A 27,806-nucleotide genomic window follows, 5' to 3' on the forward strand; every position below is an offset into this window, starting at 1 on the left:
TGCTTTGTTTCTACAGCACCACCAATAGTGCCATTCTACCTAGAAATCTAACCCTTATTAAAAAAAAAAAAACCTCAATTATCACTTCTCTTCACCTAAAGACTTTGTATGGAAATTGAAAATTTCATAAAATAAATTTGTCTTACAAGGTAGCTAGGTCCTTTATGTATAAACATATTTTACACCTCATTGCTTCCATATGAAAGTGTGGAAACAGACAAATAGCAACAGGCAGGATTTAGATTAAAGAACTAGAACTTTCTAAAAGGTACTGTTAACAGGCAAGACACTGTTAAAAAGAGGCATTGCCTTTCCTGGATATTTCTCAGAAATACATATCCGGAGTTGAGAATATAAGAGTCGAAAGAAGGAAGATAAAATCAAGGTATTTAGAATCCAAAGATTTCAGCAAGTTTAAAGAACATCAAAATGTCTGTTCCTCCCACGGCAATTTCCACAATCTACTAAAGGTGAGTCACACAACTAGGTTGTTACCCAGCAAGGACCTATCATTTATTGATTTCTTCACAGGATTCAAGTCTCTTCCCCATCTTCCTCCTAACCATTCCTCTGTCCCCATTTAGGGGTCCCAAAGACCTCACCGACTTACTTCCCTATATAGAATTTCCAAACCTGGAAAAATCTCTAGATCAGCAAAGACAAAGGAAACACAGAGGAGGGGTGAACACACTAAGTAGGACTACTTTCCCTCCTGGGACAAAAGCACACCTCCAAATCAGCACACAGCCTAAAGAAAACCAGGCAGTGGGCCTTAAAGAAATCAAAAGCACTTTTGTTTCTTTTGTATCTCTTTGGTGTTAAATGTTTGTTCTTCACTTAATTCTGTCTCTACAGGGGGATTCTGAGTATGGTAGTGACACGGAAACACAAAGACTAGTGGCCTGGAAAGCAGCAAGACATAACACTGAACAGTGGTTAAGATAACTGAGAAGTCCTGTGTTGCTTAGGAAGATATGTTTGGGAATATTGGAGCCTGGAGGTATTTTGAACACAAATAAGCAGCCAGACAAGCCTTAACACTCCCCTCTAGCCCCCCTATTCACACAGTCTAAAGTGACATTGTGTCAACTTGTGTGGGACCAGGAAAAAAGAAGAACAAAACTAAACAAACTACAGATGGCTTTGGTTTTGTTTTTTTCCAAATGAATTTAATTGATGCCCCCAGTTTCACAGAAAGGGCAAAGCCCTGACTTAAAATAAAAAATAAAAAAGCAGTCAAAAAACAAACTATAAAAAATTTTCATCCCTTCCCCTAGCAATAAATACTGAACTAATATATATACACACGTAGCTAAGGGAGGATTCAGGAATAGAAACCTTGGGGACCCAGCCCCCATAGTCTAGCCCCAGCACTCACAACTATCCAATGATCTCAGCCCAAAATATAGGGATCAGTGAAAGTAACATGGTACCCCATACAAGGGGGCAGATGCTGAAAGGGGCTGAGACAGGGCAACAGAAGGACTGGAGGAAGGGAAGCTAGGTTATGTAATAAGGCAAAAGAAGGAAACATCCAACCCAAACACATGCCCACCCCTCTGAGTCACTGGGTAAGAGTAATCCAGCCTCTTCATTCCCTGGAACATCTCTCCACGTCCCCACTTCTTCCCTAGGATGTGAATCTGAGAGTCATTCACTCTGTGGTCGATATGCCACAGTGGAAGCAGCCTGGCTGCTGGAACCTTGTGGCTTCCCATTTACCACCAATAAAAGAGGTGTCTCCACACGAATACAGGAAAAGGAGTAGTTCTGTAAGAAACAAGAGACAGAGGAGATCAGTAGGGCTCTTGGGTAGTAGGAAATTCCAGAGAAGATCGCATCATCCCCTCCTACTCCTCTTCCCACTCAGTATTCATGCACCTCTACTCAATCTTAAATTATCCCAGGCAGGGCTACAATTGGAACTGAGAATAAACAGAGAGTAACTGCTAGCCTTACTGGAGAGAACAAGGATTTGGGACACTGACAAAAAAAAAAAGGGATTCTGAGAGAATTCTGCAGTTCTCCAATGCTCTCAAGATAAAAGAGAAATGTTTGGAATAGGAGGAAAATGACCAGCATGAGCACTGAAAGGACAAGATATTTTTTAAGGAAACCAAGAAAAGCAGAAAAAAAATTTATAGTCATTTTTCTAATTATAATGAAGCACACTAGCTAACTCAGAATCACCCACAGATTCACTGAAAGTTGACCCATAGATTCACTTAGTTTTAAACAAGTTGAGGTATTTTTATCAAAGAGCCATTGTCCCAATACAGGTTTGGAACAGGATACCTAAGCTCCTGATAAGAGTTGAGCTCCCTGTTTTCAGACTTGGTTCAAACAAAGAAGTCAAGAGACAGGATCTGGGACCCACTACCCACCTTTCCTTTATGCTGGATTTGATGGTGCCGGAGATGGGGCTCAGGGATAGCCACAGAGTCACCAATAAGCACACCCCAACTCTGTACCATATTATACACCGTCACTGCAAAACAGGGCCCCTCAGAATCCACCAGGCCAAATGTGCTGCCAAGAAATACAGATGGAAGAGTGTTGGCAGAAGAGAAGACCAAAAGCAAGGGTTTTAAGAAGAAAAACTAGAAAAATAAATTTTTAAAACTAGCTCCATGTGTCTATTGTTTTTTTTATTATAAGCACCAAGAAGGCAGATCCAGGTGACAGGAAATTACCATTATGTATCTTTCCCAAAACACTTTAGATCACCCCATGTATCTAAGGGACACTCAAAAAATATTTATGATGATGAAACATCAACCAAACTGTTGAGGCTGAAACTATGTTTCTTGTTTGTCATTTTAATTATAGTCACATCTTCCATCAATCTTTCTAACTCCTCAAAGTTTTCCACATAAAATTTCAATTGACAAAGCACCCCACCAGCCTGCCTTCCTTTAATTCCTATGCTTTTGGGGGTAAAGAATAGGATGGTGAAGAAAGGGACAACCTGTTTTCAACAGTATAAGGAACTCCCAGAATGGAAAAAAAAAAATCCCTACACCAATGCAGATAGGCAGCTCATCTGAAATCTGTAGTCTTAGACTGTTGCAAGGTCACACAATTAAAATGCCAAAACCTGAATCCAGTTCTTCCTAACCATAAGGCTAGCCCTCTATCCACTACTATGCCACAGTATCTCTCATATTTATTTCTCATAATTACCCTGGGATTTTGGGGGGGGGGCCCTTTTTTAATTGGCCCTTTTCTCAACAGCTTTCCTTCTCTTTTTACTCCAACACACCTGGGATAATCTCCCCAACCAAGTTATATTCCTCCCTTTACTTAAACCTCACTTTAAAGCTACCTGCTAAGTCTTCCCTTACTTAAGACCCAGGGAAATAAGACCTACCTACCAAATAGGACAAAAGCAAAAACTCAGGGAAGATCATCACAGATTAAACTCTGCACCCCTCTGAGGACAAGGAAAAGACATATTTCATCCAAGCAATGACCACTCTTGAGACAGTCAGTGAAGAGAAGCGAGGTGACTTTCAATTCTACCCAGAAGCCACTAAGACTAGGGACACTCACAAGGGCACTTTCTCTTCTGTGGTAAGGCTGAACAAAACCTTGCCCAACACCACAGTACCACTGTTTATGCCAGGTTGCAATGTATTCAGTGCCTTTAGCTCCAGAGTCATCTTCTGTCCAGAGGCTGCCTGATAGCGCCCATCTCCACAAGGCCCCAGCTGGGCTGGGCGAAGATTTCCCAGCATGCTCTGCAACTTCTTGGCCTTCACCTTACCCTAAGATAATGAAGATAAAGAAAACAGGTGTCAAAAGTCTAGCCCGTCCCCCTAAGTTCTACTATCCCCACCCCACTCCTTCTATCTAGGTTGCCATCCACACTGCCCAATTCCAATCCCAATAACCCTACCATTAAAGAGAGGATGAGAGTCAGTCCATCCAGACTATCATACCTTGCTATCAAGGAGGCTAGTCAATCTATCTAGGAATTCCAGGAGCTGTTGCTCGCGTTGCTGAGGCTCTGGCCAGGCTGGGTCCAGTGCTGCAGCTCTAGAGAAGCCTTCCAAGGCCTCCTCATAATTTTCTTCATATTTATATAGCTGCATATAAAGAATTGATCAAGATTCTTCCCTCCCATCATATCTGCACCAAACAATAATAGTAACTAACCTTTGGATAGCACTTTAAGGTCTGCAAAGTTCTTTACATACATATATTTTGTTATCTCATTTATATGCTATTAATTTAATATCTAAATAAACACAAATCTTTCCAAACTTCTTCCCTTTTCCAGTTGTATCATTTCCCCTCAGTACCTCCCCCTTCTTTATTCCTCCCCTTTCTCTCTAGTATGCCTATCTGTTATGAGATAGGGCTGCCACCACCCCACTCCCCTCCCCACCAAAATAAACCAAAAAACTTTGCATTTCCTCTAGATGAATGTATCAACCTTTGCTATAATCCTACTCTGCTATACACCATCAGCCTTACCGTGGCCCGGTTCAGGTGGAGATCTGGATTGCTGGAGGCAGTCCTGTCCACTTTTTCCTACAGTGAGATATAAAAAAAAGCCATCGTTCATTAACAAGTTCTCTTTCAGACATGAGAATGGTCACTCTAAATAAAGCTTGGGGCCTCATAGAAGACTTCCCTCCATGACAAATGGTCCGCTATCCACCTTCTATTGTGCTGCAGTTTCTTCTTTAGATACAGCTCTACCAAAGAGAAGGGGTGAATACCCAGATACTGAAGTCTCATAATGAACCAGATAAATGAAATTAAAACTTGTCATTTATTTATCCATGCTACTGTTTCATCTATGTTTTTTAAATATTATTATAAATTAACCGACAGAATGATGTAAGAATAAAATAAATAAATAAATGTGAAAGCATTTTGAGTGAATGAATGAAAAAGCATTTATTAAAGTTATATTCCATGCACTGTTAAGCCCTGAGGAAACAAATCAAAACAAAAATCATCCTCAGTCTCCAAGAGCTTAAATTCTAATAGGAAGAGGTATTTGGGTCTAGAAAGTCACACAAATGGTAAGTAGAACAATAAAACAGTCCAGTGACATGCCCTTTCCAGAGACAAAGGTAGTATTGATTTGATTATAGTTCTCAAAGCAAGAGGTAGAAAGGGGGAAAGTATATAACTCAGTTTTAACTTTAAAAGGAAAACGTTAGGGCAGTTAGGTGGTGCAGTGAATAGAGGACTGGCCCTGGAGTCAAGAGGACCTGAGTTCAAATCCGACCTCAGACACTTAACACTTACTAGCTCCCATGTGACCTTGCTCCAATGTGACCTTGGGCAAGTCATTTAACTCCAACTGCCCTGACTTCCCCCTCCAAAAAGCAAAAAAATAAAATTTTTTTTTTAAAAAGGGAAAATGTACTAGAGACCAAAGGGATAAATAGGGCTTCGAAAAGTACAAGGAACAATGAATGACAGAGAAATATCAACAATTTACTGGCAGCCAATGAATTTCACAGTACTTGTGGTTAAGATGGAAAAAGTATACCTCATCCTAACTCATTTCCTCTGTCCAAAGTAACACTGGACACATCCAGAAAGATGTTTCTTTCCTAACCTTATTAAAAGTCAGATTAAAAATTATACCCAATCTCCAAACCTGACACCTGAAACTAGTTATAACAGATGAAATGGAAATACAAGGATGTGCACTCCCAGTAGGAGAATATACAGGCCAAGCAAATAGGAAGGAAATCTTATATACATAATACACATGTAAAGAGGAAGGAAATCTTATACACATAATACACATGTGGGTAGGGGTATGTGTACATATGCATATATACATATGTATGTTACAGTTTTTAAAATATGTTTTAAAATCTAGGTTCTGAAAGAAGGGGAAAGAGAAAAGGATCTTTTATGAATTAAAAGAGAGTCTCTGGCAGAGTAAGATTATGAAACCTGCTATGAAAACTACTATGACCCCTATCTATTCTTTGAATAGTAAAGTATTCATCAGGTATCTATTCTTTGAATAGTAAAGTATTCATCAGGACAAAGGTACTGGAAAAGTACAATTGCAGAGCTAACAAGTGGACACAAGGTAGCTATAATTTTCTTTTGCTAACAGAAGCAAAGCTGTGTTATGCAAAAAATATGATGTTGAAAGTAATCTCTCTGTACAAAGAAAAAGATGCAGAAAAGGCAGAGTAGCAAAAAGGCTCTTAGAGTTAAATGGAGAGTGAGAAAGGCAAATTAATGCTTTCTAAGACGTAAGCAAGCAGTTAGAGGATGGAAGGAAGCTATCTATGTGCAAGGGTTTTTTTAGGGGAAAAGAGATTCTGAAACTCCGAACTATGTCCTACCAGAACTTTAACACAAAGAAAGGATTCAGGGTATATCTAAGGTTTTTCTACTTAAACCTGGAAAAATTCCAAGACTAGATTACTAAATTACAAATACACATATCATTAGCTTAAATGTTTTTTAGTGTTTTTAAAATGTGTATTGAAATGTTAGTAACTGATTATTAAGAAGCAAGTAATTACTATAAGGTGGTAGAATTAAATTTTTATAGAAAGAGCAAAAACTGATGTCAGTGCATGCTATGGTTATTTGACTCAGTTAATAAGCCTAAGGGAAGTCTGGCCAATTGTCTCATGCCGTGCAGCTGATGACAGTTCTCTGCACCACAGGCATGTGCATATAAAGAAATAAAACAACTCAATGACTAACATTGTAAACCCAAATCTGTAAAGTGACAGTAAATGTCTCTGATGCTATTTATTGAAAGGCCACAATTATTTATATTAAGAATCTGTTGCTACTCCACCTCTGTCTGTTCCAGGTAACCATTAATACTCACTGCTTGGGCATAAGCACTAAGCGCTTGCTGGGAAATCTTAGGGTTCTGGCCTGCGTTGAAGAAGAGGGAAAGGTATGCATTCCCTAGGATATCTGAATAAGAAATACAAAAGGAGTTAAATAAGTAGCACAAACCCAAGTTATCTATAATCAGCACCAGACCCCATTTCAATTCCCATTGGTCCCATGTCTAGGGTGACTGTGTCTCATTTTAGAAAGCCTAGAGCAGGAGTTCTTATCCTAAGATCTAAGAACTTGGTTTTTAAAAATATTTTGACAACTATATTTCAATATAATTGGTTTCCTTTGCAATTCTAGGTATTTTGTTTTATACATTTAAAAACAGTGTCCTGGGAAGAGGTCCATGGGCCCTCCAGATGACCAATGGTTCCATGACTCAAAAAAGTTTAGAAAGTCCCGGACTAGAAGTTAATAAATACTTAAATCCAGACCCAAGGAATAGAGGGTGGGAACAGTTTGGACTATTAAGTGTACTTAAATAGTATAGTTCTCTCCTCATAATAATTCAACAGGGAGGTCCCCCAGATTTATCAAAAGAAAAATCTACCAGCCCCAAAACAAAAGACAGGGAATGCTCTAGAAAAGAACTCACACCACGAACGGCCATCATGAACATCCATCTGCACAGCTAATTTGGCCTGCCGGACACTGTCCATGACATGGCGGGAGTGCTCCTCACCAGTCTCGGCCCGCAGCTGACGAAGCACCATTGACAAATTCTGCAGAGAGACTTTGTTCCTGTACTACAAATGAAAGAGATATACAGTCAATCCCCAAACCCTCCTGACCCCATCTCCTTCTCAAAAATCATATTCCCTGAGTCCACCTTCTCATCACTCTCATTTCTAATCTTAGTCTCACTTTTATCACTCTTTGTTCCCATCCCCCTATACCAGTTTTATATCTATCTTTGTTTTCATTTCTGGCTGTCCCTCATCCAAATCCATTACCTTCTCCCTTTCTTAGGCCTTTGTCCCTCATTCCCTCTTCCAGGTTTGTTCCTCAATTCCTGTTTCTAGTCTTCTAATTCTGGTTTAGTTTCAACCTGGCTTTCATGCACTGAGAGGAATTCCCAGACAGCAGAGGAATTTCATCCTTTCCATATGTGATTCCTGTAAATATAGCAGGAAGCTCACATGGGAGAGGGCTCCAGAGAAGCAGGTGTGTGCAGCTGCAACATCCCCTTTCTTCCAGTACACCTCACCCAGCTGGTTCCAGGCTTCCACCAGCTCAGGATCCAGCTTCACAGCCTTCGACAAAAGCTCCTCAGCTTGAGGACTATAGTCTGGAGTCACATTCAGAGCCTTCCCTGTCAGCATAAGAACAAAGGCCTTTTCCTGGGAAAAGCCTATAAAGGAGGAAAAGGTGAAAGAAACTGAAATCTGAGATAATCGTAAAAGTGATCTTTTCCCCAGGGAATAGCTCCACACAAGTGGAAAGACTTAGGGGAAATTATTATCAGCAAAAGTACTGAATTTCTACTAAGTGCAAAACACTATACAAAGTACTGGGGTGATAAATCATTACAGGTTAAAATATAGTCCTTGTCCTCAAGGGGCTTATAGTTTACCTGGGAAGTGTACATAAAACTAGGTCATTTACATAAAAAAGACAAACACCAGCATAAAGCATCATATGCAAAGTATCAAATGAATGGTACAAATAACTAAAGGCTACAAGAGTTCCCTGGAGAGAAATAGAAGGTTGAGGAAAGTCTTCAAGAATCCAAACTATCACTGTTGGTTGGAACTATGAACTAATCTAACCATTCTAGAGAATAATCTAGAATATGCCCAAAGGGCTATAAATTGTGCATACCCTTTGATTTGGCCATATAACTACCAGGTCTATATGTCAAGGAGATCAAAGAAAAACATCCATATACAAATATATTTATAATAGTCCTTTTTGGGGTGGCAAAAAATGGAAACTTGAGGGGATGCCCATGAATTGGGGAATGACTGAACAAGTTATGGCATAGAATTTGATGGAATACTATACTATTGTGCTGTAAGAAATGATGAAGTGGATAATTTCAGAGGAATCTGAGAGGACATATGAATCAATGTAAAATGAAGCGAGCAGAACTAGTACAATGTACTGTGAAAGATTTAGTAATTCTGATCAATACAATGATCTACCAGAATTCCAAAGAACTCATGATAAGAAATGCTATCCACCACCAGATAAGAGAATTGATGGACTCAAAGTGAATATTGAAGCATATTTTTATTTCCTTTCTTTATTTTCCTTGTCCTTTTTTTTTGGGGGGGGGGGAGGAACATAGCTAATCTGGAAATATGTTTTGATTGATTTTATGCGATTAATGGGTATCAAATTTCTTGCCTTCTCAATGGTTGAGGGAGGGAATGGGGAAAGAGAAAGAACTTGAAACTGAAAATTAAAAAAAAAAAGAATCCAAGCTATCAACAACCATATGAAAAATACATTCCTAATCATTAGGAAAAATGAAAATTAGAGCAACTCTGAAGCTCTACCTTATACCCACAAAAATAGCAAATATGCTAAGAAGAAAACAATAAATTTGGGATGAGTTACAGGAAAACAGACACACTAGTATACATTTGGTGCAACTGTAGATTGCTCTAACCATTCTGGAAAGTAATTTGGAACTATGCCCTAAAAGTAACTAAACTGTGTATACCCTTTGACCCAGATGTACCACTATTAGGTCTACACCCCAAAGAGATCAAAGAAAGTGGAAAAGGTTCTAAAATATTGATAGCAACTCTTTTCTTAACAGTAAAAATTTGGAAACTAGGGGTGTGCCCTCATACTGGGTAATGAGTAAGTAAATTATGGTATATAAAGTAATGGAAAAGAATAGTATTGTGCCATAAAAAAAGACAAAATGTACATTTTAAGAGGAAACTGGCTATGAACTAATGCTGAATAAAGTGAGCAAAACAAAGACAAAAGTGCTATAAAGAAAACAACTCTGAAAGACTTTAGAATTCTGATCAATATAACAATAAACCATGAGTCCACAGGACTGAAGATGAAATACTTCTTGTCAAAAAGGTAATGGACCAAAACTGCAAAATGAGACATACACTTTTAGACATGACCAATGTGGGAATTTGTTTTGGAGAACTATGCATATTTATTATGAGGTGTTATTTTTCTTGTTTTGTTTTTATATTACCAGTAGTAGGGAGGGCTTATGCTTATACAAATTTTTTTAATATAAAGAATAAGGAAAATTTTCAAGGAAGAAGTTAGTTCTTAGAGGAAGAATAACACCTAAAAAATGGAAAAGGAGAAGAGTATCTTAGACAAAGAAGATGGTACAAACAAGAGCAAAGAAACAGGACTGTATGGCATAGCTGGTAGATAATAAATATATCAGTTTGGCTGAAACAGAGGGGAATAGTAGATCAGCTTCTCTAGCTTCTAGTCTATGCCCCTCTCTGATTCATCTTCCATAGAGCCAACAAATTGATATTCCTAAAGCAAAGGTTTGATTATGTCCCTCCAGAAGCTCTTTGGCTCCCTCTTATCCCTACTCTAATATCCCCTGTTTAACATTTAAAGTCCTTCAAAATATGTTTTTTCCAGGATTACTGCACCTGACTCACTTTCACATTGCATATTCTGGCTAAAATGGCCGATGTATTGTTTCCTGTCCATAACAAATCATCCGTCCTCTGTGCCTTTGCAAAAAACTGTTCACAATGTCTGAAATCTATTTACTCCCTCCTCACCTCCACCTCACAGAATACTTAGCTTCTTTCAGTCAGTCAGGCAATAAACATTTATTAAGCATATGCCAAGCACTGTGATAAGCACTGTATATGGGGGATACACACACACACACACACACATATATAAACAGTACCTGCTTTCAAGGATGTAACAGTCTAACGGGATAAGACAAGACAACAAGCAAACAACATACAAACAGGATAAATTGGAGACAATAAACAGAGGGAAGGCACTAGCATTAAGATGGACAAGGAAAGGCTTCTCATAGAAGGTGGAATTTTAGCTGAGACTCAAAGGAAGGCCAGGAGATGAAGAAGAAGAGAACTGCTTGAATGGAAGACAGCCCGTGAAAATTCCCAGAGTCCAGAAATGGAGTATCTTGTTTGAGTACAGCAAGGAAATTGGTGTCACTGGATTGAAGAGTACATGGGGGGTGGGGGAGGTGGAGGAGTTTAAGATCTAAGAAGACTAGAAAGGTAGGAGGAGGCCAGGTTGTGAAGGGCTTCTGAAGCTCAAAGAGGAGATTTTTTTTTATATGATCCTAAAGGAATAGGAAGCTACTGCAGTTTATTAAGTAGAAGGTGGCATAGTCAACCCTTCACTTTAGGAAGTATAGAACTTTCACTTTAGGAAGACCAATTTGAAAGCTGAGTGGAAGATGGACTAAAGTGGGGAGAAACTTGGGGCAAAAAGACTACTACAAGACTATCACAATCATATACAATCAACAGACTATCACAAGAGGCCAAGGGTGATGTGAAGAGGGTCTGGACCAAGGTAGTGATAATGTCAAAAAAAGAGAAGGTGGCACATATGAGAAATGTTATGACACTAAAGACCTGGCAAGTGACTGGATATGGGAGATGAAAGAGAGTGAGGAGTTCTAGGTTTTGAGTCCAGGTAACCAAGAGGATGAAAGGACCTTCAACAGTAATAAGGACATTAGAAGAGGAGAGGACTCTTTCCCTCTTCCAACTGGAAATGTCTAGAAGGTAGTTGGAGATGTGAGACTAGAGGTCAGAAGAAAGGTTAGGGCTAGATAGGTAGGTCTGGAAATTATCAGTATAAAGATGACAATTGAATCTACGGGAGCTAATGAGATCAACAAGGAAAACCTGGAAAAACCAAACAAATGAAACAAGTTTAGAGGGAGAAGAAAAGAACAGGCAGGCCAGAGCCTTGGCAAACACTCATGGTTAGGTGGCATGACCTTGGTGAAGCTCCAACAAGACCAAGAAAGATGTCAGATGCGGAGGAAAAGAATCAGGAGAAATTAAGTGTTCCAAAAACCTAGAGAGTAGAAAGTGTCATCAAGGAGAAAAGGGTGATCAGCAGTGTCAAAGGCTGCAGAGAAGTGAAGAAGGATGCTGAGAAGAAGTCATTAGATTTGGCAATTAAGAGATCACTGGTAACTTTGGAAAGAGCAGTTTTGGTTGAATGATAAAAGTCAGAGGCCAGACTGTAGAATCAAGCAGATGTTGATTATAGATTCTTCCAAGCTCCATTTACATGCAACCTCCTCCAAGAAGCTTATTCTGATCCTCCCAATTGTTAATATCTTCTTGTAAATTACTTTGTACATACTTTGCACTTAATTTTCTAAGCAGATACTGTTTCCTCCCAATTAAACTTGAGAGTTGTCTTTATATTCCCAGAACCTGAAGAATGTCTGGTACAAGGGAGGCACTTAATAAATAAATACTTACTGAATTAGTGAAGTTTTGAAAGGTCATGAAGGGCCAAATAGTTTAGACTTTATTCTAAAGAGCATAGGAAGTCATTAAAGGTTTCTAAGTAAAAGCTGCTATAGGAAAAGTATTCTGGCAACTATGTTCAGGTTGGAACAGTGAAGGCAAGGAGATTACTGAAATACTCTAGACAAGAAGTGAGCCCTTTCACATCACAGTGGTGTGTCCCAAGGGTGAAAGGAACTAAAAGATTGGAAGGTTTGGTATGGGGCTTTTTCAACTCCCTGAATTAGCTATGGTCTATACCTATCAGAAAGACTTGTTTGTTTGACCAACTAGTAGTGGCCCCTTTACAGAATATACAAAAGGAGGAAGAGGCCCTCTCACTTCCTTGGCAAAGGAACGCTGGCATTCTATCTTGAATCTTGAGGGCCATACCTCCTGCTTCTTCCATCTTGCTTAGGGTCTTCTCCATTTCTTCTCGAACATCCTGATGCTTCTGACCAGCATACTCAACTGGATGTGTCTCAAAGTAGTGGTCCCGAAATGAATAAAGCTGGTCTACCAGCTCCTTAAAAAATATAGGGATGGTGCCATCATTATACTCCATAAAAAGTAACATTTCTCTCTCCCTTATCAATAATCTGTGGATATGTTCTTGTCTTGAGGATCTGGATCTCAATCACAAACTTATCTGTTCCACTACTCTTGGCTAGGGCCTGAAACTAAGGCACACAAAAAAACATAATTTTTGTGGCATACATACTAGGCAATTTTTCTGGGTTCCATTAAGAAGGGCAGGTGGCCTCTAGGGGTCCCTTCCAGTCCCAAGAAGTCTATAAAAACAAAAACAACAACTTTTTCCCAGCTTTTTAACTTGTGATAGATAATTTCAGTTTATTCCTTTCTTCTTCTATCTGCCTTCTATTTCTGTGCTTTATATATGCCCCCTTTTCTGTCTATCCTCTATACGGTTGCTTCAGAATATCCAGTACAAATAATATCCAATATTCGGGGCATTCTTTGAGTACCACAGGCACCCCCAATCTCTAACCTATCTCCTCCTCTTCTGACCAATCCTAATTAACAGGGATCTTTGGATCTTAGTTTTAGACCTGGAAGGAACCTTGGAGACTATCTGATCCAACTAGGAAAAACTGAGGCCCAGAAGGTCTAAATGACCCAAGGCCTTACAGGTAAAAAGGTATCTTGCCTTTTACCTTATAGGTAAAAAGTATCAGACCCTGGATTTGAAACCAAATTCTCAGATTCCTAATCCAACATTCTTTTCACTATACCATTACTATATTTTAAAATTTCTCTTAAGTAAAAAACAAAGTTGAGGGCCGGCTAGGTGGTGCAGTGAATAGAGCACCAGCCCCTGGAGTCAGGAGGACCTAAGTTCAAATCCAGCCTCAGACACTTGACACACTTACTAGTCGTGTGACTTTGGACAAGTCACTTAACCCTAACTGCCCACCAAAACAAAACAAAAAAAAAGTTAAACCAAGTTCCTTGGGAATAAGTTAAACCAGATATGGTTACAACTGGTACTGCTTCAACTAGTTTTCACAAATGTTAGAAATACGGTGGTAAATGTCTTCAAAAGACTATAAATGAGCTATATTGTAGATCTAGCATCTAAGCTTTAACTGCCTTAAACCATGAGGAATTGAGTTTCTGAACCTAAGGGATTATGTTAGATTATTATAAAGTAAATTAAAGCAAAACTAAACTAACGGGTACACCGACTCACAGCCACCTGCCTTGGGAGGCTGGTTGTCTCAGCCACTTTTAAGTCCTAAGGACTTCTTTACAGCAGAGCTCGGAAGGCTGAAGTAGATGACTTCTCCTCCCCCACCCCCGACCCGCCAAAAAAAAAAACAAAAACAAAAAAAAAAAACGAAACAAAAACCAGAGGCACGAGAAGCACAAAACTGTCTCCACTGTTGCCAGCTTCATGGCTGAAAGGAGGGGGAGTGCGGGGAATGAGGAAAGGGGGCCAAAACAGTCTTACAAGCGCATGGTAGGTGGACTTGCTGAAATCGGGAGGTGTAAGGAACTGTATTGTATGGGGAGGAGGGGGGGAGGGAATCCAATGGGTTGGAGGGAAAAGACACCAAATGCCTATCTGAAAAACGTACAGCAAGGCTAGTAAATCTCCCTACCATGCCCCTTCCACCAGAGCACGAAATGGCAATGCCCCTGGCATAGCACGGGGTGCCCCGGAGCCGGCAGAGCATCCCGGCAGCAGGACCCGCCCCGCCCCCAGCCCCCGCAGCTGCCAATACATAAACAGGACCCCCACTCCACGCCTTCCCTAACCCAGGAAGCTTTGCAGCCCAGCCCACCCACCCCCACCCCCGGGCCAGGGCGCTTCCGCACCCCCAGTAACGGCCCCCGACTCGGAAAAGAGTTTGTAGAGTAACTGCACCCCGCATCTACCCAGCAGCATGGCTGGGCGCGCGGAATCATAACCACGAAACCAATGTAGCCCAAGCGCTTTCGCCCCGGCCGCTACCTGCAAGAGCTGTACGGGCTGCTTGGCTTCCTCCTCTTCTTCAGCCATCGTTCCTCCGGCTACAGCCCTCCCCTCCCCAAGAGCTACAACCAGAGAGAAACAGGAACTCGCGCGGAACCACAGTGACATCTAGAGGAGGGGAGGCTCCCCAGCGCACGTGGCGCAGCGCCCAGCGGACGCCCATGGGGTCTGTGCCCCAGCAACTGCCTGCAAACAAAACCCCGGGGCGGGGAGGCATATTTTTACGCGCATGTTTTGGCGTACTTCCGTAAGCCTGTAAGCATGTATGCATTGTATATTATGTACGGTATGGCCCAAAACTACAGCCACCGTGCTCTCATGTCTCATTTTAACTGCAGGCCAGTCCATTCCATACACTTTCATGTATAGCGAGCCGGGACGAGAGAGGCAGCATAAAGGGGAGTCAGGAAGACCTTGTTCCAGGTTTGTCTGGGACACATTCATCCTATGGTCACTGTGTGAGCCTGAGGCAAAGTCACGGAATTTCTCAGGACCCCAGGCACTGGGGCTGTGGGTTGCAGATGAGAAGTGTGCCATTCTGCACTGGTGGAGATTTGCACATTAAGAGCTCTCCAAAAGCTATCGCCCACTTTCTTGGCAACCATTTTTACTTCTCTTAACTGAAACAAAACCTGAAGGTACTCTTATAAAGGCCTTTTGGTGCTCAAATATGGTGCTCATATATGAGATGAGATGTTCATTTATACTCCCTCTCCCCCAGTATCAAATAAAAACATCCCCGACTTATTTTGGGTACATCAACATTCCATTATGATCTTTGTTTTTGTTGACACAATTGGGGTTGTGACTTACCCAGGGTCACACAGCTAGTAAGCATCAAGTGTCTGGTCAGAGGCCATATTTGAACTCAGGTCCCGCTGACTTCAGGGCCAGTACTCTATCCACTGAACCACCTAGCTGCCCCTATGATCTTTTTACATCAGATATATTCATTTTGGCACTAAATGCCAATTAGCAGTGCCTGGCACATTTTAAGCACTTAAATGTTGATTGACTGATAAAGGTAGGGTTATTGTCAGGTACAACTGAGGCTTTGGAAAGTCTTTGCAGACCTTAAAACACTATATCAATGTCAATTATTCTTTTATTTGTATTACTAAAACACCAAGAAAAATTTCACTATTCCTCTTCCTAATCTACAAAAAAAATGTATCTTAAAATTAGAGAGGAAAACAACAGAAGACCAGTTAATCTACTTATATTACAGATAAGGAAACTGAGGCACAGAGCATCTCAAAGTCACAAAACTAAATGAGAACTTAAATGTTGTAATTCCTTAACTAGTGTCTTTTCAACATATATACCTTCCTGAAGCTCCAAAGTCAGAGAATCTGTCCTTTAAACAAATACCTGTTTAATTTTTACTTGTTTGTGGAAAAAGTTAAAAATGTTTGGTCTCTGACAAAAGCATACAGGAAACTATGCTTCAAAAGATATTTTAATGTCATCTCTAAAATGAACTGCGTGTTGGTTACAGCTAGCATTTGAGATTTGCAAAGCACTGGATGGATGGATGGATAGATGGATGGATGGATGGATGATATATAGTTGTGTATATATGTTGATGTTTACAACAGCTCTATAAGGGAGCTGCTATTATAATATATGGTTTATATAAATTTGTGTATAGGGTTAGGAAAACTTATATATGTACACATACACACATATATATATGTATGTGTGTGTATGTCCCTAATAAAGTGAAACTGAGACAATAAATAAGATAAAAATAGGGTGTATATTTCATACTGAAATGGATACCTAAGAACCACCTTAAAGAAATAATAATCCTTATCAGTCTGACTTGTTTTAAATTGGAAAACAGACTTGACAAACAAATGCCAATGCAATAAGATGTTCACTTATATACTCATGAATGAATGTACTTCAAATACATGCTGACACAGTGACACACAAACATGTAAACATATCAAGAGACACATAAATACCAAAATATACCAAAAACATCTAATCATAGATTCATATGTATTTCCCAAGTAAGAGATATACATAAATATGATAACAAAGATGCAGGTGTAAAATAAAATGCACACACATAAATACTAGAACCTACATACTCAGATAACTACACACACACACACAAAGAAGCCACAAATGATCACCTACTAAACACAGAGACATTACAAAATTTAAGACTTTATATGGATATAGCAATATGTGGCCACACAAGCCAGATAGTTACAGTAAGCTAAATGTTGTTCTAAATAACAGCATCCCCACATTTGTCTGAATACTACTGATCACAAATAAGCAACAGTTCACAATCAAACTGAGTTTAATAAAACAGTGAATTGATTATTCAAAATAACATAGACTGGCAAAAGAACAGAATCCAAAGCCAACTTCCATCCTCATAAGTTTCTCACAGCAAGCAGTAAACTCTGTAGAATTAATAGCACAAGGAAAGTGATAACTTCAGGAATGAGCAACAACACTTGCAATAAGAATGGCTACACCAAAACTCGGGTCCACTTTCTATTAGAAACCACCAGAGAAGAGCAAGAAAGCAAACTAGATTCTTAGTGACTTCAACTATGAAGAACGAGGCACAGTAGGCAGCATGGTTATTATTAATTTCCCTTTCTCACTTTGCCCTCTGTTTCCAAGATGGGCTACATTCTTTTCACTTTAAAGGCTCTGCTACCACCTGGCTGTGGCACTGCTTCATGGCTGGGAGAAGCAAAACTGAAAAAGTTATTGCTAGGTTCAGCTGCTGTGGGAGAGCCCACAAAAAATGGTCTGAACTGGAAGTCTCCATCCCCACTGCCCCAGTTTCGAATTGGTGTCATATCCACAGGAAACTTGGAAGTATTCCCTGGAGAAAAAGAAAGAACAGAACAAAATTTAAATACTTATTTTCTTGCAGACTAAGAATATATAGATAATAGGCATTCCATAAATATTGTTGACTGAAACCTAAAATTCAATCCTCTGAGAAGAAATATATAATCTTCAGTGATAAGAGGTCTATAATCACCTCCAATGTGCCTGGCACATTTCTGTTTAATTGTTCAGTCATACCTAGCCTTTGATTCCAAATCAAAAGTAGTCTGGAAAATTAAAGACATAGGTTTGGGGTAGAACTAGAATGTGCTTATGATTATCACAAAATTAGAGTTGACGAGAACTCTTACAACTTTCACTTTTTTCCCCCAATACGGTGCCTTGATTTTAGTAAGTGTTTAATATATTTTTAAATCAAATAACTCATCTTTTCTTAGATGATTCAGGTTTTTACATTGCTTAGTAATATTCTGAGCATCAACCTTCAATGTACAATTTTCTGTAGAGGACTAAGGAGACTGAAGTGAAATATACTACTCACAAGACATGCTATATAAGTTTTTGTTTTGTTTTAAATATCTGATATAATGTTATATTCTACAATGTACTCCTTTTAGAAAAAAATGAAGTCATTTCTTTAAGAATTACAGGAGTGAAGGATATAGTATTATAAGGCATCAAAGTGATGTGAGAAAAGGAGGAAGAGAGAAGAGGAAGCTCTAAGCAAATGGATTCAAATTTTTAGTGAAGTATGAGGCAAGGTACTCAGCTGAGAGCATGGAAGGAAGGGCTGTCCTGGGAGGTTTGAGGAAGGATAAAAAGTTTTTGCCTATACAAGTTAAATTTAACTTTCATCACTCTAAATGTGAAATATTTGTCCAGTGTCCAGTGAGTATATATTCTATTGTCTTAGCAATATTAACATTCTCATTATAAGTCATAGAAATGCCTTGGAAGAAACTTTGAAGAATAAGAAGATATGGGGCGGCCAGGTAGCACAGCAGGTAAGAGCACCGGCCCCAGAGTCGGGATGACCTGGGATTGAATCTGGGCTCAGACACTTAGCACCCACTCAGAAACACCTGGGTGTGTAACCTTGAGCAAGTTACTTAACCCCAATTGCTTAGAGGAGGCCAGGTGGGTCAGTGAGTAAGAGCACTGGCCCCAGAGTCGGGATGACCGGGGATCAAATCAGGCTCTGATACTTAGCACCACACCCAGAAATAACTGGCTCTGTAGCTGGTTCCTGCTATTAACCACAGAATACAGAGGAACCTCTTGATTGGCTGCAGTGTAGATCCAGAACTGGGTAAGCATTCAAATGGCATTGGACAAGTCCTTCTCTTGATCTACCCTCTCTTCAGCTGACTTCTTCTAGCTGTCAGTGCTCAACTGAAAGATAATAACACTTAAGAGGTGAGATGCTTTGGGCCCTTCCCATCTGAGACTGACATATGCTGCTGTGAATATGGGCCATAGCTCTTTGCCTCAGTGCTTGATCACTTGTTGGAGGGTATAACCTTGTGAGTTTTGAAAGATCAGGGGATCAAGCTACCCAAGATCCAGGAGTCAAAGTCCATACTGAGCTTTTCAGCCATCCCAGCAGTGGTATCCTAAGATGGAGTGATCTTTGGAACCCAATCCAGTAGTAGCTGATCAATCAGTGATGTCACACTTGAATATGAACTTGATGGGACCAAGAGGAAAGTATGCCCTTCAAGGTGTTGAGGGAAATTATTTATACTTCTGTTCTTATCATATCTTTGAAGTAAATAGCCCTTTGTAAAAGCTAATTGACGTTAATTGGTTAAATGGAATTGGGGCACCAGTCACTGGTGTCTAATAGTATGGGGAACATCCCCAGAATGGGAGCTTGAATAGAGAAGAGACCATTGAACCTGTAGAATCCTAAAGGGGGAAATGTAGCCAGACTTAATCTGGGAGAACGAAGCCAGAAAGATATTTTCAATATACATAGTACTTTTCTATACTTAAATATGTAATGCAATTGCTCCCACACAGCTAGGTGGAGCTATTCATAAATTATACTGCCTACCTAAATCAGAACAGCTACAGAAATGAACTCTTAAATTAAGCTAACCTCTCTCTGTACATACATATATACATATGTGTGTGAATATATATATACATATATATATATAAAATATGTGTGTATGTATATTATAGCAAAGGTCTATCAGACAGTACCATTTATCAGACAGTATACTATGGGTAGAATACAAGAGACCTGAGTTCCGCTTCTAGTTCTATTGGTAAAATTCCTAGAAATAGAGAAGTACAATTATAGTGTCAATTACATTGACTGTTTTATAATGAAGAAAGTAAAATGACCTACTTGTCCATCTTATATAACAGCTGGTTTAAAGGATAAGTATTGCTTATGATACACCCTGCCCTTACCTGTTGGGAAGCCAAAAGCAGCTGGCTGAGAGATCATGGATGGTTCCAGAACGCCTTCATGGTTGGCAAAGGCAATGTTTCGTAACCTAAGACTATCATAGAGACCCTGAAGTTTCTGATATTGGCGATTGCGCTCCATGAGTTTCTCAGAGATGTCACTGAACTTTTTCTTGTACTCCTCCAACACTTTCTTCATAGAGGTGACTTCCCCTTTCATAGAAGTCAGCTCCACATCCTTACTCTGGATCTGCTGAGTATATACCTTCTCCATCTGTTTCAGATGACCCTCAGCCTTGCTGAAATTATATTCTTGATAAAGACGCTCTTGATGTACCTATTCAGAATGAGAAAAGGAAAAGTTATTAAAGAATGAAAATTTTACCCTCTTTAGCATGTTGTAAAAGTTTGCACAAGTGACAGAGAAATAAATGAATGCACAAAGGAAAGAAAGATAATAACTTTAATCTTCAGAACTAAGTTAAGGCATGGTTATCCTTTCAATAAATCTAACCTTGGCCAATGTCATATTTTTCCCTAGTTGTTGCTTTTTGAAAAAGCAGATGGTCCTATTTTTCTTTGAACATTTTTTTCATTGATAACTTGTGTTTCAATACACCATACAAATCCCTAGAATACTTTTAGTTGCTTCCAGTTGAATCCCCCTCACATGGAATCCCTGAAGAAAGTTAAGTAAAACAACCTAAAAATGATAGCAATTGATAGTATCAATGAGTTAGTACCAATATTCTCCAATGTTTTCCTACTGAGTTATGTTTCCATTCTAAGTTATCTTTATTTACTTATTTATAGGAATTGTGTGTATTGCTGTTTTGGTTCTGCTTTTTTCATTCTGTATCACTTCATACCAATCTTTTTCTACTTCTATGAACTCTTTATATTCATCATCTCTTATAGTACAGTATTAATACATTAAGTTCAAATGCCTCAATTTGTTCAGTCTTCAATTCCTAGATACACAATTTATTTCTAATTTTTTGGTAGTAAAAATTTAATTATTAGAGATACTTCATACAGATAGGTCTTTCCTTGTCAATAACCTTGTAGGGATATAAAGTCAGTACAGGATCACAGGGTTAAAGAGCATGGACAATTTTCTAACATTTCTTGCATGATTTCATAATCTTTTTGGAAAAGGTTAGGTCAATTCACAGTTCCACCAGCAATGAAACAGTGTAATTATTTTTTTAGTGTAATTATTTTTATAGCTTCAGTAACACTGAATTTCACTATCTTTGACAATCTAATAGATGGAATAATATTTCAGAACTGTTTCAATTTGCATTTCTCTCATTAATAACAATCTTGAGCATTTTAAATAAGGTTATTTTTAGTTTGGTTTCCTTCTTTGTTCATAGTCATCAATCACTTATTAATTGGGAAATGATATTTACTCTTATATGTGCCAATTCTATGTGTCAGAATTTTATCAGAGATATTTATATAAAGATTTTTTCCCAGTCCTTTTCTTCTTATCACTAGTGAATTTAATAGTGACTTTTATATTTGGTTCATTTATTCAAGGGTATAAAACATATCAATATGATTTTGGCAAAAGATTATACCTGCTTTTTTGTGAACCAAACTGGCTAAGTATGGATATATTCATCACCAATGAGTAGGCTAGCTGCTTAATGATGAATTCTTTGGCCATGGAAACATATGAAATAAGAAAAAAACAAAATAGTCCGTAGTCCTATGTGGCCCTTTACCTTCTTCTGCCATGATAATGGCAGAAAAGAGGGTCAATGTTGCTAAGAATCACAGATTTTTTTAGACTGTCTAAAATATTATCTTCACTATTAGTACACATGAGATCTTTGTCTAGAAATTAATGAATGGTCTGAGTACTAAAAGAAGTAAATCACATAAACAATGACATTTTAACTATAAATGAAATCAGAAGACAAAAGTATGTTATAGCTAAATGGAAAGATAGTTCAACAAGTTCTCCTTGAAGTGGCCAGTGAAGGAACTGACAGAGCTTATGTTATGTATCCGAAGGCAAGGAGAAACATTTCATAGGACACTTGGTCATTTCACCTTGCAGTATTCATGATAAACAAGCAAAAAGAACATCAGAAAGATAATAGCAGCTTAAGCACCAAAATCTATGGCACAGAGCAAGAAGAGAGATAAATTATGAGGACTTATTAAGACCTTTCAAAGTAAATGAACATATTCTTTAATACATAGTAACCTTAATACAAAGGTGGGTCATGGAGAAGATGGGGAAAAAATATGTTCTAAAACATGGTTCAAAAGTAAGAGACACTGTCAAGGGCCAGTTTCTGACTCAGTCCATACGTGGGAAGAGTCTGGTCCAGGATTTCTCCCAAGCCAGCTTCCTGTGAAGGCTATATTATGTCTTAAGATTGGCTCACCATCTCTTCCTGACTTGCAGGAGTTTAGGACATCATAACCAAGTAGTGACCCAGACATAGATGCATGCAAGGGAATAAGGATATTAAACCCTGCCCTCTAATCAACAAATCGGAACTGCTATGACAGATCCCGCCTGGCTCGTGTTCATCATTCTACACTTCTTGGTTCAGCCTGTGCCCATTTTGATGCAGGCATCAAAACACAAAAGCCCAAAGGCATGGATATTATATATTGTGCCTTGTGCCTATATATTGATGAATATTTTCTTCAAGAAGAAAATTATTCATTTCTGGACATGGTAAAACACCTAATAAAATCACCATAAGCAATGAAAGTGACTATGTTCTAACAGGAAATGACTAATTAATATATGTGGGAATAATTTCCAAATCAGCTGCCTATATATAAAATCAGACCACTGACATGTTAGAACAAATATCAAAATCAATGCCAAATTAGAAGAGTGAAAATGAGACATGGTATGCAACTGAGGCAATTCTTACATGTTACATTTTAAAAAGTTGTTGAAGCTGATAAGTGAGAAATATATAAAGAAACAGATATCTAAATAGACTAACATAATTTCCTAAAGCAATTCATTGGCTCATGTATTCACAGATCTATCACTGGAAGAGGCGTCAGATGACAACTACACCAACCCCTTCATTTTAGAGATGAAGAACTTGATTTCCTAAAAGATCACACCTAGTTTAGAGTATAAACTTGTTTGTAAAATCTTGCAGGAAAAAAAACCTCCAGGAGGAGGGCAGGGAAAAATTATGAGCAATACCATCTTATAAAACAAAAAGAAGCAAATGGTGGGAAAAATTAGTTTATAGAAGCTTGGAATAAGAACTAATTAAGTCAGATTATCTCCTAAAACAAAAAAAGGATCGAATTAGAAGGATAAACACAAACAAATCGAAAAGATATATTAAGATTTCTACAAATTATTTTCTCCATAAATGACAGTTGGACCTCCACATTTTGCATTGTAAAATTTCAATTCCTAAAGTACTTTATTGAAGACAGAGATAGTCCTAAAGAAATTCAAGATCAGAAAAGGAACTGGACCCAAGTATATACAAAGGAGGTCTGAGCTAGAAGCAACAGAATTTTCAGTATGTTTAAGTATTGATTCTCAAGACACCTGACAAAGAGGAAGATACTAAATGATTAGGAAAAAATATGGCTCTTAACTTAAAAAAAGCAATCAAGAAAATATCCAAAACTATCATGGCAAAGACCATTCTCATTTCTATATTTTTCATCGACAAATATTTAAAGTTTTTAAATCTCATTCAAGAATCATATTTTCCCATAATATAGTATGCTCAGTTTTACAGAATGGCCACTGAAAGCCAAGTTCTCTTGCTTTTTAACATATTTCATGCTATTCTTTTCCTTTGTTCCTTGTTCTTACAGGATAGTTACATAATTCTGTGTGTGTATGTGTGTGTGAGTAAACTGCTTCCTTCTAGTTATTTATAAGACTCTCCCCTTAAATATAAAGTTCCACAACTTGACAACTACTTTCCTCCGTGAGGTGAACTTTGATTTTAAAAGGACATCAACAGAAAAGAACCCTATGGATTTATACTTCATCCTCTGTTGCCACTATTTTTAGTAAATAGCAGTAATTTATTGAAAGTTGGTATTTAGGGGAGAAGATGTGTGTTGTAGTCCATGAAGAGCAAGCATCTGTTCTGTGAAGTTTGGATGCAGTCAAAACTTGAGGACCTTCGAGGCCACAGGTTCCATACCCCTATGTCTAAATCAAAAGGATCTGGTTCCAAGCCCCAATAAGGACACATACAGTAACCCTGGGCAAGTCACTTAACCTTCTTGTTCATGGCAACACTATAAAAGGGTTCCAGCCTTCATTAGTAAAACAAGTTTCCTCACCTAGGATTTCCCTTTAACGAATGAAATTATAGATTCATTCCTTATGGTATTCAAACTATATTTTTCTGTTGAAGTGGAGGCTCTGTCCACCCCAAAACTGTTGTGGTTCCATGATGTGTTATGGTAGAACCATCTCAAATAATTCAGAGTCAGACCACCTCTAATCTAAGTATAGGCATTTATTGAGATTGACACCTCTCATGAAGCGGGCTATAGGAACCAGCAACTTTAGAGAAAGCAAGATGGATTTTTATAGGGTAAAGATGCAATTACATAACAGAAATTTACATAGAATTGAAGAATATCATTAATATTAAAAAAGCAGGAGGAGGGGTGGCCAGGTGGCACAGTGAGTAACAGCACTGGCCCAAAGTCAGGAGACCTGGGATCGGTTCCAGCCTCAGATACCTAGCACCCACACAAAATAACTGGCCATGTAACCTTGAGTAAGTTAACCCCAATTGCTTAAAAAAAAAAAAGGTAGGAGGAGTTTGTTAAGGGATTAGGTAATGGAGGAGGATTTCCATCTATGGTTCAGTAGTTAAACATTCTGGTCATTCTGCCCTCTGACTGGTCAAGATGGATGATGTGGTTTTGACTGAATACAAGAACACACCTATTTCTGTGGGAATGGGTCTGGGGGCAGTGACCAGGTAGAGGCAGTAGCTAGGTTCCCATCATATGGACACACCTGCTGTTTCTGTGGGAACTAAGAGTTCAGGGACACACATGTTGTTCTAGTGAGCAGTGAGGCATATACAAAGAAGTTAGGACATTGGGGGGGGGGAGGCAGGTAGGTACAGTGGGCCTGCTGTTCAATAGGGTAAGGCCTATAATGAAGTTTGAATATTGGGGCTGGGGGCAGCTTTATTAGGATTCCATCAATATTGTTATGAAATGTGTAAGCATCATCATAAAAGTAACTTCTGGATAGTTTTAATCCAAATACATATATAGTACATAACAACATGTTCAAAAATATATAGTAGCATTTCAAAATAAAAAATTAGAGATCTCAGAAAGTTCATGATTTAACAAACAAGAAGAAATACACATATATTAGCAAACAGGAAAATGCCCACAGATAGCTCAAGGCATAATCTCTATAAAGGAAGAGTAACAGCCACAATTTACCTGATATGTCCAGAAGGCCAGTGCTCGGGAGCTGATGTCCAAAACAATTTCTGGTCTCAAACCTGCCAGCACCATGGCTTTGTATTCCTCTGTGGGACTGAGCTCTGTTCGAACAATGTCTAGCTTACCAGAAAGGGTGCTATTGCAGGCAGGGCAGACAGCTGGAGACCGACTGAACTCACCACTGCCATGCTGGTCACAGAAGATGTGTGAGCAAGCAGTTACCCATGCATAGCCAGAGAGCCTGATGCGACACTTTCGATAATTACAGTGCAACATGTCTTCACATATAGACATATTCCAGTGGTAACAATGATTCCCTCCCTCAGGCTCCAAAATGCTGAAGGGAATTCTAAGGAGGAATCAAATGAGATATGCAGTTAGAGTCAAGAAAATGGAAGAATGAATAAGACTAACAAGCCTACTTGGCTCTTTTTGGGCAGTCAACATTGACTTTTCTCTGTCCACAGACAGTACCTCCCTCAGCAAAGTCTTATAATGGAAAGCACCTTGAACTGAAAGGTAAGAGACTGGGTTCTGCCATTAATTACCCATAATGTCTCTTTAATCCTGACCTCAGTTTCTTCATCTATAAAATATGGACTAGAATTTCTGCTGGTCTCTGATTTTATCACAGAAAAACAGATTTAGAGCTTGAAGGAACCTTAGGTAATATCTAATTTTCATTAATCCCCAATTTTTTAAATGAGGAAACTGAGACCCAGACAGGTCAAATAACTTGCCCAGGGCCACACAAGTAGTAAACAGCAGCACTGGGATTCCAACCCAGGTACACTGACACCAAATCCATCACTTTCTCTTATTTTTTTTGAGTGGGTGGGTGACACAGTTGGGCCTAGTGTCAAGAAGACCTAAATTCCAATCCTGCCTCAAACAAGCACTTGGCCCTAGGCAAATCACTTATCCTCTGCCTCAGTTTCCTCAGCTGTAAAACAAGGACAATAATAGCACCTACTTCACAGGTTGCTGTTCAAATCAAAGGAGCTATTTTGCACTATGCCTGGCATACAGCTAACACTTAAATGCTTGTTTCTTTCCCTTCCCCCTATGTCATAGTGCCATGAAAAACCAATAAAACCAAAATAAACCAATTAAAACCAATCCAGGAGACCCACACAAACTGAGGCCCAGAGATTACACTGATGTTGAGTAACAGAATTGAAGTACAGTTGCTGGTTTTTGACTGACATGGCTGGTATTTTATCCCAAAGCTAGATACTATTTATCTGCCAGTCTTACTGCCTAGCTCTAAGTTTTTCTCCGGCAATCCAGTGGAATCAGACCCCCAATCCCCATCCACAACACTAGTTGCAATGCCACACTGACTGAAAAAAGATGGGTTGGGTTTGGGGTTTTTTTTTTTAAGAAATTGATAAATTGGGGCAGCCAGGTGGTGCAGTGAGTAAGAGCACCTGGCATAGGGAGACCCGAGATCGGTTCCCGCCTCAGATATTTGGCACCCACACAAAAAATAACTGGCCACATAACCTTGAGCAAGTTACTTAACCCCAATTGCTTACTGAAAAAAAAAATTGATAAATTTTGCCAAAAAATCATCGGTTGCAGACAACGAGCATGTCCTCCCCTGCAAAAGCCCTCCCCATCCCGCAGAGTCCCACGGGAGCTACGGGGACATGTCCTACAGGGCTTGGTCACTGTAAGCAGGCGGCTCAATTTTCAATTCAATTCATAAAATATGGTGGAGAGGAAGCACCGGACTTGATAGTACTATCAAGTCCACCCTTCATGCTGACTACCTGGGAGACCTGGGGCATGGCACCAGCTCCCCGGCCTTGAGTCTCCTCACCTGTAAACAGCAGGGAGGGGCTGGGGTGAAAGGAGGCTGTTGGACGGGGCTCCCTCCCAAGTCTAAATCTATGATCCTGCGACTGCCCTCAGTTTCTGCATCTGTAAAAAGGGGGCTTGGGTTGGAATGCCTCAGAAGTTTCTTACAGCTCTAGAAGTAGAATCCTATTCAGCTTTTATGAAAAGCCAACATGGGACCAGGCCCAGAAGCCGCGTAGGGGCAGGAGAGGGTGAGGAGACTGAGGTAAAAAGCTCACTGGGTCTCTCTCCGCCAGAGGCTTGGGGTCGGGGCATGGGGAAGGGGGAACTTCTCTGAGACTTTCCACCTGGGGGAGGATTTCCAGGACCGCGAGGGATGCTGAGGCGCAGGGAGGGGGCGGGATTTGACTGACGCGGGAGGGTTTTGAACTTGGGTTTCAGCACTTTATGGCAACTTCGAAGCACCAAAAGGAAAAAATTTACTTTACTTGAGCCCGCCAGAA

The 27,806-nt window shown here is 39.4% G+C and overlaps 2 protein-coding genes across 17 annotated transcripts in view; both read right to left on the minus strand.

Moving 5' to 3' along the window:
- Positions 1 to 1,142: 1,142 nt before the first annotated feature.
- Positions 1,143 to 14,931, minus strand: TTC5 (tetratricopeptide repeat domain 5). Of its 2 annotated transcripts, XM_069097678.1 has the most exons (10): positions 14,788 to 14,931; positions 12,705 to 12,837; positions 7,989 to 8,200; positions 7,445 to 7,595; positions 6,833 to 6,924; positions 4,480 to 4,536; positions 3,942 to 4,088; positions 3,553 to 3,767; positions 2,385 to 2,529; positions 1,143 to 1,770 (listed from the first exon to the last, which is right to left on the minus strand). In XM_069097678.1, the coding sequence occupies exons 1-10, from the start codon at positions 14,914 to 14,916 to the stop codon at positions 1,651 to 1,653; spliced, it is 1,401 nt and encodes a 466-aa protein (XP_068953779.1). In that variant the 5' UTR covers positions 14,917 to 14,931; the 3' UTR covers positions 1,143 to 1,650. The 2 variants fall into 2 exon arrangements, with proteins under 2 accessions (XP_068953779.1, XP_068953780.1); XM_069097679.1 differs by lacking the exon at positions 3,942 to 4,088 and having other exon boundaries at positions 14,788 to 14,917.
- Positions 14,932 to 16,796: 1,865 nt separating this feature from the next.
- CCNB1IP1 (cyclin B1 interacting protein 1) overlaps positions 16,797 to 27,806 on the minus strand; it is a 21,942-nt gene continuing 10,932 nt past the window's right edge. For all 15 annotated transcript variants that reach the window (XM_069097695.1, XM_069097685.1, XM_069097689.1 and 12 more), the window contains 3 exons: positions 25,498 to 25,849; positions 20,056 to 20,389; positions 16,797 to 17,665 (listed from right to left, as the gene is read on the minus strand). In XM_069097695.1, coding sequence (XP_068953796.1) covers positions 17,463 to 17,665; positions 20,056 to 20,389; positions 25,498 to 25,794 — 834 coding nt within the window. In that variant the 5' untranslated portion in view covers positions 25,795 to 25,849 and the 3' untranslated portion in view covers positions 16,797 to 17,462. The remainder of the gene's footprint in view (positions 17,666 to 20,055; positions 20,390 to 25,497; positions 25,850 to 27,806) is intronic.

The sequence above is a fragment of the Petaurus breviceps genome, unplaced genomic scaffold (genome assembly GCF_028583685.1).
Source record: "Petaurus breviceps papuanus isolate PSGF00001 unplaced genomic scaffold, PetGlider_PUasm1.0 37, whole genome shotgun sequence".
NCBI lineage: Eukaryota > Metazoa > Chordata > Mammalia > Diprotodontia > Petauridae > Petaurus > Petaurus breviceps.